Genomic DNA, 13,520 nt, shown 5'->3' on the forward strand with positions numbered 1-13,520 from the left:
GCCAGGAGTGGTGGTGCACACCTTTGATTCCAGCACTCAGGAGGCGGGGAGGGGGGGGGGCAGCGGGATCTCTGTGAGTTCCTGGCCAGCCCGGTCTGCAGCCTGAGTTCCGGGTCAGTCAGGGTTATAGAGAGACCCTGCCTCACAAACCAAAAATACAAAAGAACAGGGATTTTGCATAAAAGGGTGAAATGCCAGACTTTAACACTGGAATCTGCATCCCTACAAACCAGAGCTAGGGAAGGCTGACCCTACCCCAATCCCAACTCCCTAAAACAGAACCAAAAACCTCATCTGTACCCAGAACATACCTCAGAAGGCCTTTTGTCGTATAAACTATGGGAATTCACTGCTCTGAGCCTGAAGTGAGATTTAAAAAAACAAATTACAGCCCACTGCAGTTAAAAGAGTTTGACAGGTTTCAGCAAAACCATCTCTAGAGTCCCCTTATCCATCCGTAGTGCTAGGGCCTATGGGAAATTTCTCTTGCAGAAGAGGATCCAGGAGAGAGAAAATCCTCAGTATCTAAGGGAGGCAGAGGCAGGTGGATTTCTGAGTTCGAGGTCAGCCTGGTCTACAAAGTGAGTTCCAGGACAGCCAGGGCTACACAGAGAAACCCTGTCTCAAAAAAAAAGAAAAAAAAAAAGAAAAGAAAAGAAAAGAAAAGAAAAGAAAAGAAAAGAAAAGAAACAAGATACAAGAGAGGAGATTAAAATCTAGTGCCAGTCTAATGTGAGTATGGTATTCATATTTTTTCCTTCTTACAGCTATGTATGCTGACTACAGAATTATGCTTGCTCCAATAAACAATATTTAAGATGTGTTTTAAAATAATGCGATGAGAAGCCAAGAATGGAGGAAAAAAAATAGAACAGTCTAGAAAAGGCAGAGTTTGAAAAGGGTGAAAGTAATGTTTTTTGAAAGCAAATGGACCTGGAAACTTAACATGGCTGGATGGAGCTGAGAAGAACGTTGACTCTCCAGGATGCGGCCCCGAAGATTGACTTTGGCGGTGGGAGACAGAGGCATCTGAGGACCAGATGAGAGGCAGCAGTGTGTGGCAGCTCTCCACCCTCCGTGGTCAAAGGTGACAGGAAGATGCCAGAGCAGAGCACACAAACCCACAAGCTGGGTGTAGTGCCTTTATGGGCAGAGCAAACAGGGGAAAAATCCACGGCAGAGCCTGCGATGATGGGGAGACCCAGAGGGTTTAGACCCCCAGAAGGCCTGCAGTGGGTGGATGCTAAAAGGCAAACTGGGCAGAGGCAGAGAATCAAGCTGCAGATGCCGTTGCTGGGCCTCTGTATGGGACCACATAGGTGTTCCCTCAAATCTAATATGCTGGGTCACTTACACTGGGCCTGGGTGGTTTCATTGACCCCACATGAATACTCTAACCTCTGACGTTTACCCCTCTTTGGCCAGCTTTTCCTTCATCTGATTTAAACTACAGTCCTCCTGAGTTTGGCAGCCCATCTAAGCGCCCTGAGCCCTCACCAGGCCCTCATGGGAGAACACGTTGGTTGTACCATGCTTCCCACTTGCTGGGTGGGACCTGCGAGGAGAGCTGGGTGGAACCCTTGTTTGTACCGTGTTCTATATGGCGAGCATCCCAGATAGCCCTTGATAGTCTGTGAGCCTCACCCAGTCCCAAACTCCTCCCAACTCCTCGGTCATTTTCAACTGCAACGGGCCACTCCCTTTCAAACTACAAGTTTGTGCAAGTGCCTCTCCCTCCTCAGCTTAACGTCTGTGATTACAATGAGCCGAGGGGCACTCGCTCCATCTCTATACTCACACATGTCCTGACCCATCATCACACACAGGCTTTATCCGTACACAAACACCATGCCAAGGCCTCCTTGGGGCTCTTCCACTTTATTAGCTCTGGTGGCACTTCGTGATTCGGTGGAAAATCCTTTTCTCTGAACAGCCTAGCACCTCAGGTCCCAGGCTAAGCAGACTTCCTGCTCTCCATTCAAGCTAAACCCTGCGCTCTCCTCTCTGATGCTCAGGGATATTTGTGCTCCTTCCCCGGGCTGGAGACACACAGCTGCACCATGAGCTCAGTGTCTAGAAAGCAACCCACAGCATTGCTCTGAACTTTGAGATGGGGGGGGGACACATATAGTAGGATCTGAGGACCCACAGAACTCCGCTGGATTGGGGCCTGGGTGCTGAGCACCCCCAAATCCTAAGTAAATTTCTGCCAGCCTCATTTTCTTGTTTGCATGACCCTCTTAGGGTCAGCTAAATGGTAGGAAATACAGGATACAGTGAATTCCTCTGTGAGGACCCCCATCCATGCGTGTAATCGCTCAAGTTCTGTGTGCCGCCATTGGTCAGTGAAGGAAGAGTGGGCACACATCCAGTAGCTAAGGGGGTGCTGTATCATGCCAGGGGCACATGGTGACATGAATCTTATATGAATCTACATGGATGGGATGGTTTAACCCAGAACCCCTACAGAGGCGACATTGCTGCTCCCTCAGGGGACCCATCTCAGTCACCTGTAAAGCCTGACTTGGATTAGACCCTTCTGGTTTCAGAATCACTGGCTCTAGAAACTCACATGCATGTCCCTGTACGGACATCGAGATACAAACAAGCATGGGTATGCACCAACCTAAAAATGCAGGGGAATCCAAGCTTCCGAAGGCCTGGAATGTGTCCACCATCACTTTGTGCAGAGGCAGTTGGGACCGTCTTCCTTTCACTGCATTGCACTGCAGTGTTGCTCAATGGCTCTCCAGGTTCCCTGCAGCTCTGCTCAGTAGCTGCCTTCCCAGGGCATAGCTACCTTCCTCTCTGCTTGCCAGCCCAGATCCATCCCTGCCCATCCCTGCCCATGCCACAAGAAAGAGATGACAACTCTGTTTGTAGAACAAAGAACACCGGAGCCAGGGGTGGGAACTTTGAACATTTCATATCACGGAACCATTCTCAAAAGGCCATTCTGCAACCTCAGCGGCCCCACAACGGGGTCTGAGCCGGATCACGAGACGCTTGGCTCCTCTGCAGGACACATGCGACAGCTTTCTCTCCTGGTTGTGAAATGGACTCCTGGCATCATGTAGAGTAACACGGACCTGGAAGCTGACTATGGCTTCTTCTTGCTGGGTGGCCTGTGCATGGTGTAGGGTCGAAGCTCATGTGTAGACTGCTGGGGACCCAGGCAACTGTGGCTTGCAGGTCCTGCCGCTGGTATGGGGGCAGGGTTGGCTTCCAACTTGCTCTGGGCTTGTGCTATAGGCCTCTACATGGACCAGTTAGAACCGGACTGGACATGGGATTGGTGCCTGAGGCAGCCAGTACAGAAGGCCCAGATGAAGCAAGGCTGTCATGACTGGCTGCGGCCGAAGACTGAGACATTAAAACCTGACCCTTCAGAAAGAAAAAGAAACATTCTGCAGGGTTTCCTTGGATTTAAAAGTCACCATGAGGGCTGAGGGCTTTAGGAGCCTTCCTGGAACTGGGTGATGCTCCCAGAGGCAACTTCCTCACGCTGAAAGGTAGCTAGGACCTAGCTTAGTTAAGGGATCCTATAAGAAGAGCTCTGCTGAGGGACAAAGAAAAGTAGGAAATTCCCAAAATCGAGCTTCTTGGAAGCTAGTTGGGAATAATCCTCCTGCCCCTTGGCAACTAGCATCTCCTACCCCGCCCCTCCCCCGTGGGAGGCAGCAGCCTCTCACCCCATGAGAGTTGGTACACAGTCACTCTGTTGTCACAACTGTCATTTAAGCAAATTATCTAGGTGCTTGCAAACGGTTCCCTAGAGCACAGGGAATTAATACCTGCTTCCTAGGACTGTGACCATGACCCAAGGGTCCAGCGTTACAGGATGGTTAAAGAGGGATTTAGACACAGTGCACCCCAGGGAATGGGGGTGGCTGTTTCCGTGTCCTTTGCTGAACTCATTGCGCCACTAATTATGCAAAGATGGCAGTAAGAAGAAGAGCTTCTGTGGGTTCCTTCTTTCTGTGATTGAGGTCTAGCCAACCTCAAGAAGCTACAGTCATGTTTACTTTCAAACGCTACCTCAGAGTTTCCAAGCTATGTGACAGCCACAGCCCAAACATTCTCAGGGCAGGCCCGGGCAGTGCCTGGGTGGGGTCTGGGAGTCACAGGAGGGGCCCAGAGCCAAGCGGAGCCTGAGGTGGAGGGAGGGAGGGCTGGGTGGGGCTGGACCTGTGTACACAACCACACCTCTATCAGGGAGTAGTTGTGTCCAGTCACTGAGCAGAGGCCAACTAGTGTTTCTTCATCTCCCTGGGAAAAGCAGCAGACAGGATGGCCTGGTGGAAAGCCTGGGTAAGTTGCAATGATCTGGGGGAGATGGGTCCCTAGTCCTTGTTGGGGGTGCGGGGGACACAGAAAAAGTCAAGGCTGAACCTGCTAGGCCAAGTCCCAGTGAGGAAACTGGGAGGAAAACCCTGCCCACGCTTAGAAGAGTTAAGGTTTGAAAAGTAAGAGTTAGAAATAAAACAAAACAAGAACATTTAAAAAAGAATTTTTTTTTTTAACTGCAAAGAGAAAGCTAAAGGATTCGAGAGTCCAGAGGGAGACTTCGGTAGGGGAAAAGCCACTTTAGTGCCTCTGTGAGTGCGTGAGTTTGTGCTTGGAGAGACTCCAGCAGGCTGCTCCTTGCAGAAGTAGCAGTGTGTGAAAGGCGCTCGGAGGCCCAGGAGGCTGACTTCGGAAAAGAAACATTGCACTGTTTGAGCATTTGAATGTTCGGATGGGTTGGAGCTGGGTCTGGAGAAGGATCCGGGATGGAAGGAACATCAAGCAAGGGACTTGGATAACGGGCTAAGGGGTTGGAGCTCGACTTCTGAACCTCTTTACACTTTAAACTAGAGAATATGTCGGGAGAACACATACATAGCCATTGATGGAACCCATCAGTATGAAAGTATCAGCCCAAAGTATGAAAGGGAATAGACTGCATCACAGGGCACCGAGCGTATTTTTCCAAAACTGGGAGAAGGGGGTGTTGGCAGCGGGACTTAGCCACGGGAGCCACGTACGGCCGAAACACTTCGTGGGCAGGCACAAGGCTACATGTGCTATGCACCTTCCTCATCCCGGCTGGGGCACTGTCAGAGGGAAAAGCTGAGGCTCTGGGACACCAGGTAGCTTGCTCAGCTCCCTCAGGCAGCTTAGATTAGAGAAAGCCCAAAGACTCTGCACAACCCCCGGGTTCCTTATAGGCAGAAGATCCAAGTTGGTCCAGCTTCAGGAAAATCTTTGTTGCTGTGACATCATCCAGAGAGAAGCTGTAGGTGTAGATGCCCGGGGGTCTCTGGACAGATAGGACAGACTAGAAGACAGGAAGAGATGAGCTATCATCCTGACCCTCTGGGGAAAGCAGCCCGAGCGGCGGCTGTGCATAGCGTCACAGCAGCTGCTGGCAACACGCCTTGTGCAGGTGCGCACAGCAGGGATCTGAGTGTTGGGAAGTTCCTACAGTCAGATGCTGGCCGAAATAGCCTGATTCTAAGCTCTGCACTCCAAAGGGCGGGGGCAAGGGCCATCCTCTTGGGGATCTGATTGGATTGGCAAGATGATACTGATACTCTCAGAATCTTCTGTATGGATAGGGACACTCCTGTGGGCATCTCTCACCAGTGTCACTGGAACCTCACAGCAAGTCTGTAGGACGAGTGGCTTTACACACAAGGGAGGAAGTGGAGACTCCAGGACCACAGCTGCCACACTAGTAAGGGTTTAGGTCTGGGCAGCCTGAGTCCAGATGCACTCCGTCATCCAGATCTCTGACCCTTAGGAGAGCAGACTCGGGGCAGCAAGGCCTCTGTATCTGTCCAGGCTGCCAGTGAGGACCAAAAGTCCCCTGAGTACAAAGCTGGATTAAATACAGGACTGGAGATAGCAGAAGAGTAACAGACAGTGCCTGTCTTCAAAACAGGCTCCCCCTTTGTGGCCCTCTTGAGGAGATAGCCAGTGAAGGGATCAGACGAAAGTATGGCAGTTCCTGCATGCCCACGACAGAAGGTGTTCTAGCCATAGCATCCAGGACTGCCTGCATTGCCTTTTTCCTGGGAGTGTGTCTGTCTGGACTCATTGGCCTCAGGGTAGCTCCATCAGAAGCCTGAGGCTGACATGGGAGCTGGGATAGATGGCCCCCTAATCTCCACTCCAGGCAATGTCCCATCCTTGGCACCCAGAATGCTGCTCTCTTTCTATAGAACCTTAGCAAGGGAAGAGAGACAGGCTTCTCAATGTGGTGATATCTGAGCCACCCCTGGAGCTGCTGACAAATACAGGTCCCTGAATGGTATGAGGGACACTCCTCAATGACTATGTTTCTGACACTACTTCAGCTCAGGCAGAGACACTAGGAAGTGAGAACTTAAATGCTGCCCACTCCACACCCCACAGAAAACCCACATGTCTATGGGTGAGGCTCTCTGCAGTGAAACATTCCAATAAAAACACAGTGTCTGGAAAAGTGTGAATCATCTGAAGAGTGGGGGAGGGGTAGACAGAGCTTAGGTTCTGAATCAGGCTGCGGGTAAAGTGCCAGCTTACTAGCTATGCCACCAAGCCCAGGCTCCTAGCCTGTAAAGTGGGGCATTGGCACCTAATACGACTGCTGGGGAAGGTGGCAACACGTGTAATGCACTTTTACAGAGAATGCGCACATAGACTTCTAGTAGTAGCAGTGGGTGACCTCAGAAGCAAGGAGTGTGTGTGTGTGTGTGTGTGTGTGTGTGTGTGTGTGTGTGTGTGTGTGTGTGTGAAACTTTCCCTAGGAATTATTTCTAACAGTTCCTGTTATAAAGCATGGTGCAATAAATGGGAAGGGAAACTCTATTTCTGGACATGTGAAAATCAACCAAAGGGCACAGAAAGATGCCTTGTTCCTTTCTCAGGAGCAGGACCCTTATGGAGGTACCATCGGTGGGGACCGGCTGTGTATCCTCAGGATCTAACCTGAGGCTTGAGTAGACGGATAGATAGACAATGAGTGTAGGGGAAAAAGGAAAGATAGGTGGAGGATACTTGAAAGAAAACTAAGAGAAAAGGAGACAAATGGGGGGAGAGGAGACAGAAAGAAGAAGGAAGCAGGATGAATGGGAGGGGCAGGCAGATGGATGTAAGGACCATGCAGCCTGGGTAGAGAATTGGTGAATGGTTGAGTGAACGTGTGAGTTGGAAGGCAGGTGGATGGATGGGGAGCAACGGAAGAGCTGTGTGAGCAGGCGGGTGAATGACCAGATGGGTTTGACTAAACTCTCCATCTGAAGGACCCAGGTCTCCCTCACTCAACCCTATCCCTAATTCCCTCCACTCTTCACCACCCCTCCCCCTAAAACACACACGTCAGAAGGGTCCTGCATCCTAAACATCTGATAAACTATGCAGAGCACACAGATAAATGGCCTTTGCACGGGCCCTGGATTGGAAGCTTGTAAGACAAGGGTCTGGGTACTTTGATTATCAAGTTTATTCCATAATCCATAGAACATCCTGCAGTTCTCTCTAAACTTAACCCTCTGCCCAATATGACCCCATAGTCTTGCAAACCGCCTGAGCTTTGGGGACGCTCAGCGTGTCTCCTGGCCCTCTGAAATATCCACACCTCACCACAGGAAAGACCAGAATAGGCTTAGAGCCTTCCTCACAAGCAGAAAACCATGTCCAGATGCCACATCTAGACACAAAGCTATTCCTTGTGAGTTCTTTTCCACCCATCCTTCTGTACACGGTGCTGAAGAGAACTGTGTGTGACCAGTCCTCTATCTGCCCTCAGCCAACAGGTAGTTTCCTTTTACAAGCTCTGGTCCCAGCTGTACCAGTCTATTAGATCAAGAGTTGGAGCACCCAGCCACTGCCCTGCAAGGCTCCATCTGGTCTCAGAGCTCAGGGGAAGTCCTTAGCTTAACAAAGTGAACTACATGGTAAGCCAGGAGGTTCCCCTACCTTTCCCGTATTTTCCATGATGAGCAGGCCTGTTTGTCTTGCAGGTTGAACAGGAGGGCGTCAGCGTAAAGGGTAGTTCTCACTTCAACCCAGACCCTGATGCAGAGACCCTCTACAAAGCCATGAAGGGGATTGGTGAGTTACTGCCCATGGCCTGACTGCTAGGTCCTCACATTCCACATCCTCGGAAAGTGGATGCCAGGGGCAGTCAGGCATAGACGGGGGGCCCCCATCTTACTCTGAGTGACTCGGTTACTTACAAGCATCCCACCGGCTCTGAGGTGGATGGCTGTTCCTTCCCAAGTGACAGTGACAGGGAAGGCCATCAGTCTGAGGTTTCTCACCTGTAAAATGGCTGCTGGACTTGCTGGTTCCCTTCTGCTTCATAGACACACACTTCCCAGTCCATCAGAGGAAGACGGATTGGCACCAGGCCCGCTGTGGGCATGGGAGGGGAGCTTAGGTGTGGCGTTGAGGCCAGGGCAATCAGCCACATGGATCCTACAGCTTGTCCTCTACCCCACACTGGCTGACCAGACAGCCAGCTGCTTCCCACACCTCACATGACCTTGAGTGGGAAGGGACCGGTTTACCCTAGGACTTGGTCTCACTCCAGGTAGGAGTCACCTCTCAGCTGGCTCTGCCCAGTGAGTTGGGACACTAAAGAGACCTGCCGTGCCCAGAGGGGCCTAGACTGCATCCTCACACCCACTGTTTCCCGTGAAAACTTTACTGTTATCCCCACTTCCAATATGAGCAAATGCAGACTCCAGGAAATGAGCCTACTTGTCCATGACATACAAGGCCGACTCTCAGACCCAACGGTCTGGACTTCTCTGTGATATTCCTCTGATGTGACCAACACAAGGAAAAGACTTAGGATGCCTCCCTTGGGCAAGCTTCAAAGGTCCACAGTTGTTGTCCAGAACTCCCTGCCCTTGGTTGTTATGCTATGAAGTCAAGCCTGAGCCATACCCAACACTATGTAAGTGTTGGAGATGGGGAACCAAGAGGTGCACTTCCTGGAAATTAGACATTTGCAGCTCCCCCATCCACCCACCCCCCACTTCAGTCTTTTCTGATGCCCCCCTCCCCCGAGGGAGAGGGGATTCTCATACTGTACACTCCTGCAGGAACCAATGAGCAGGCCATCATAGACGTGCTCACCAAGAGGAGCAATGTGCAGAGGCAGCAGATTGCCAAGTCCTTCAAGGCTCAGTTTGGAAAGGTAAGCGGGCTGGGTGCTGAAAACCGGGCAGTTCCTCCCAGGATGGAAACGTGTGCATAGGGGATAATTGCATTAAAACGATACTTCCATTCATCTGTGGTCAGGTTTCCCTGGCTGTTCCGTTTTCTTCTGCAAGAGCCATTTATAGCTCCCAAGCCCCAGCCCAGCATTAGCCTTGATTGGTCTAGCCCCATTTCTTCCCTGTTCTCTCTCCACCTTTGTCTGTCCCACTACCTGAACTGACTTTCCACTTCCCTGCTCTCTGACAACGCCTGGCTCCCTTCTGTTTCACAGCACAGGCACACGCTTCTCACAGGCAAGTTACTTGCATGTTCCTCGCCTGCCTCTGGATACTCTAGGGCCACTCTGGCTGCTCCCAGCCCTTAGCACAGGACCAGGAGTTCGTAGACGCACCATGAATACCATAGGTTTGTGCATAGGCATGTGGGTGCCTGGAGTCTCTCCCTCTGCTCACAGATTTAACACAAAAGTGTCAGTGATGAAGTTTAGTGTCCCCAAGTGAAGTCATACGTAACTCCTTTCCCCTCCAAGCTACACATTATCCTCCTCGTTCAACATCAGAGAGGTTGAGTAATTTCCTAAGGTTCCAGAGCTCTTAAGTGACAGTCTGACAGCCCTGTACAAATCAGCTGGGTGTGGCCTAGTGGCTTCTTGTAGTCGTGTGTGCCCTCAGGAAGAGTCAGGTTGAGACAGTATCTTGGAATCTCTTTCCTTCTCTCCCTTCCTCCTCTCTCCCCAACCCCCTCTTTCCCTCTCCTCACTGAATAAGTTAAGCATGGTGCTGCCACCCTCCAATCTTGCAGTCCCGAAAGCAATGGCAATCCTATTTTCCTGAGTTTAGAAAGTGCCCAGTATTGGACTGTGTGCTGAGCTGTCACATGTCTGTGTCATCACACCAACAGGACAGAGTCCATGTGGGAAGGAAGAGTCCCCCAGGCCAGCCTTCACCTGCTGCCTACACTCCATGGGCTTAGAAGATAAGTCGTCTCAACCTTTCTTTTTGCCTGCCTTAGGACCTCACTGAGACCTTAAAGTCAGAGCTGAGTGGCAAATTTGAGAGACTCATTGTGGCCCTGATGTACCCGCCATACAGCTACGAGGCCAAGGAGCTGCACGATGCCATGAAGGTACTCCACTTTGCCACCCGGGGCCCGACTGACCTAATGTGCTCGCAACCTGCTCTAACACCCGCCCAGCAGTGGGGCTGACCAGTCACAATGAAGGTCTAGATCAGTACTTCTTAGAATAGGGTTGTACCAGGAGGAGTGCAGGGGAATCAGAAGTTCATCTCGGCAGTCCGAGCACTGCCCTTTGGCCATCCTTTGCTTCATCATTCCAGTTACTCTCCCAGATTAGGTGGTACTGGAGACCCAGGAGCCACAAGCATTTCCACTGAAAGGATATTCAGTACAATCTATGCCAGGCATTTTACAGCTGTGGCCTCTAAGGCCACCTACAGGGTAAGCTTGCCTCATTATCCTCACTGACAGATGACTGTGCTTAAGGGTGGGAAGGTGGAGCCACTTAGGTGAGACCACCCAGCTAAAGAAGGAGAGCTGAGGTAGCTTACCCCAATTAGCTGTCCTAAGAAACAATGGCAAGGATTCAGGATCACCCTCCAACAGAAGAGGGCAGAAGAGACAGTGGCCAAAGCTTCTTAGAAGGTAGTGCAGGCGGAGCAGGAGACCAAGGGCAGAGCACTCCAGAACACGGAGGTTTCTGTCCCCAGGGCTTAGGAACCAAAGAAGGAGTCATCATTGAGATCCTGGCTTCTCGGACCAAGAACCAGCTGAGAGAGATAATGAAGGCATACGAGGAAGGTAAGGGGTCGCAAAGGTGGTGGGATGGAAACCTAGAAATGGCAAACTGATAGGGAAAAAGAGTCAGGCAGCTCCCAAGAAAACTCAGCCAGAGTGGAGAGGAGCCTTTGGAAGGTCTTCTGAGATAAGTCCAACAAGTGCCCACGTGTGCCAAATCCTGTGCCCAACAGTGATTGAGCATGGCTCAGACATGGGGAGAGTGATGTGTGCCCAGCTAAGCTCATGTCCCTTAATGCTGTGGCCATGCTGGGGAACGGAGGCAGCAGTAGACGCGAGAGTACTTGTTCAGGCTGTACGTGGGCTAACCCAGAACACTAGAGAAGGTCATCTGCTAGGGCCCCATTATGTTAGGGGAGTCCCACTGACCAACTCTCCCGTATAGTGCATAGCCTTCCAGGCAAGCACAAGCCAGCCAGTCCTCCATGTTGTGCTTCTGACCAAGGGAGTCTAAAGGCTCTGGCTTTGCTCAACTTGGCAATAAAATAGACGCAATCTGCAGGTTCTGCTGGTCTGGCTCTCTGGCCTGATCTATTTCTCCCTCTAGCTTTATGTCAACATCTGAATGATTACCTAGATAGATGTCTGCCAATTTGGACATCTAAATTTGGGTGTACACCTTCTGCACCAAGAACTTGTCTGCCCGTGGGGAGAAGTGTGGGAAGCGGGTCTGGAGGAGGGAAGTGGACCCTGACAGGCCCAGGGTCACTCACTGTCCATTACCTCTGGTCCTGTTCTCCTAAGACTATGGGTCTACCCTGGAAGAAGACATCCAAGGAGACACGAGTGGCTATCTGGAGCGGATTCTGGTGTGTCTCCTGCAGGTAACACAAGCCAGGCTCCAGGACTCTGTGGCTTAGAGATCCAAAGAGATCCATCCCAGCACAGCCCTTGAGTCCTGACTCTGAGTGAGGGCTGGGCTATGGGGAAACCCAGTGGTCTGGGAGCACCGTCTGTGTCTCGGCACAAAAGGAGGGTCCTCCCTGAGAGCCTCTCTTTCCTTATCCTTCGAGCGGCCTCACATCAGGCTCTGCTCACTAGCGTGGCTCACTGAATCCACCATTCCAATGAAGTAGTTCATCTACTCTCGTGGTACAAACGCCAACAGTGAGGGATGGTGAGGATGGCTGGCTTGCAAATCTCATGGATCAGAAGCAATAGTCTTTCCCTACCTGCCCTCTGTGCCCCACAGCACCCCACGGTCCCCTCAGCCCAGTGTTCTGAGTCCTGACCTGCCTTACAGAGGGATTTTTCTCTGATCCTAGGGCAGCAGAGATGATGTGAGCGGCTTTGTGGACCCAGGACTGGTCCTTCAAGATGCACAGGTAAAACTGTACCTTGGCCTTGCCACCTGAACTCAGAGCTTTATGATCCCCTTTGCCAAGGAAAGCTTTCTTTACTATAGACCCGTCTCTACAGCCTCCACCATGTGTTGACTAAGGAGGAAAGCAGGATATCTGGGAAACCCAATGGAAGAAAAGGAAAAATGGAGACGCTGGGAAGGGAGGAGCTGAGGCTGTCAGGCAGAGCGAGCCTCTCTGAGCCCGGAGCTCGCTCACGGGCACATCTCTGTGTATCTAATGGTAGAGTGCTTGTTACTCAGTGCTCCCAGAGACAATGGGGGAAGGAGAATTTTCTAAAGTGGCTGATGGCCCAGGACAGAGGAGAGTCTTAAGCCAACACTATTGGAGGAACAGGAGCGCAGGACAGTGAGCTCCATTTGGGGCTATCCAGGTAGAGGGATGCCGAGTTCCAGCCCCGGCTCCAGGGTGCTCTCTCTCACCTCCGCCTCCTCCTATCCCAATTCTAGGACCTGCATGAAGCGGGTGAGAAGATTCTGGGGACCGACGAGATGAAGTTCATCACTATCCTGTGCACACGCAGTGCCACTCACCTGATGAGAGGTACGGGGCAGAGGCAGGACACGCAGGGGTGCTTGGCTGCCCTAGCCACGTGGCCTCTGCCTTTATGTGGAAGGTCTGATGTGTAGTCTTAAGCGGCTTAGACTTGGGGAGAGAGCCATGGAGACCTTGACTCTTCCCCATGTGCCAAGATGGAGGCAGAGATGTGCTCGTACTGCACTCAGGTGCAGCGCGTAATCTAAGTATCCCTTACGTGGATCCTTCTCTCCATAGTGTTCGAGGAATATGAAAAAATTGCCAACAAGTGCATTGAGGATAGCATCAAGAGTGAGACCCATGGTTCGCTGGAGGAGGCCATGCTCACTGTGGGTAAGAAGGGGGCTCGGCTCTCAGCACGTTTGCCCAGGAAGGTGGTAGCGGACGGCTGGATCTCTGTAATTCAAAGAGCGTCCCTCGCTCCCAATGCTCTAAACCCATACTTTTCAGCCCAGGTCCCTGGGACAACAACACCTCAAAAGTCTCAGTGTGGCCTGCCAGGAACTATTCTTCATGTTGTCTATTCAATCCCCTGTGTGTGTGTGTGAGTGTGTGTGTGTGTGTGTGTGTGTGTGTCTGTGTCTGTCTGTGTCTGTGTCTGTGTGTGTGTCT

General features: G+C 51.5%; 1 protein-coding gene across 1 annotated transcript in view; it reads left to right on the plus strand.

Moving 5' to 3' along the window:
* Window positions 1–4,214: 4,214 nt before the first annotated feature.
* The window catches only part of LOC110325365 (annexin A8), a 15,018-nt gene continuing 5,712 nt past the window's right edge, over window positions 4,215–13,520 (plus strand). Inside the window, exons 1-9 of the mRNA XM_021203320.1 lie at window positions 4,215–4,311; window positions 7,989–8,079; window positions 9,078–9,172; window positions 10,207–10,320; window positions 10,923–11,013; window positions 11,755–11,834; window positions 12,276–12,335; window positions 12,821–12,914; window positions 13,146–13,241. Coding sequence (XP_021058979.1) covers window positions 4,291–4,311; window positions 7,989–8,079; window positions 9,078–9,172; window positions 10,207–10,320; window positions 10,923–11,013; window positions 11,755–11,834; window positions 12,276–12,335; window positions 12,821–12,914; window positions 13,146–13,241 — 742 coding nt within the window. The 5' untranslated portion in view covers window positions 4,215–4,290. The remainder of the gene's footprint in view (window positions 4,312–7,988; window positions 8,080–9,077; window positions 9,173–10,206; window positions 10,321–10,922; window positions 11,014–11,754; window positions 11,835–12,275; window positions 12,336–12,820; window positions 12,915–13,145; window positions 13,242–13,520) is intronic.

Source organism: Mus pahari, chromosome 8 (genome assembly GCF_900095145.1).
Source record: "Mus pahari chromosome 8, PAHARI_EIJ_v1.1, whole genome shotgun sequence".
Classification (NCBI taxonomy): Eukaryota; Metazoa; Chordata; class Mammalia; order Rodentia; family Muridae; genus Mus; species Mus pahari.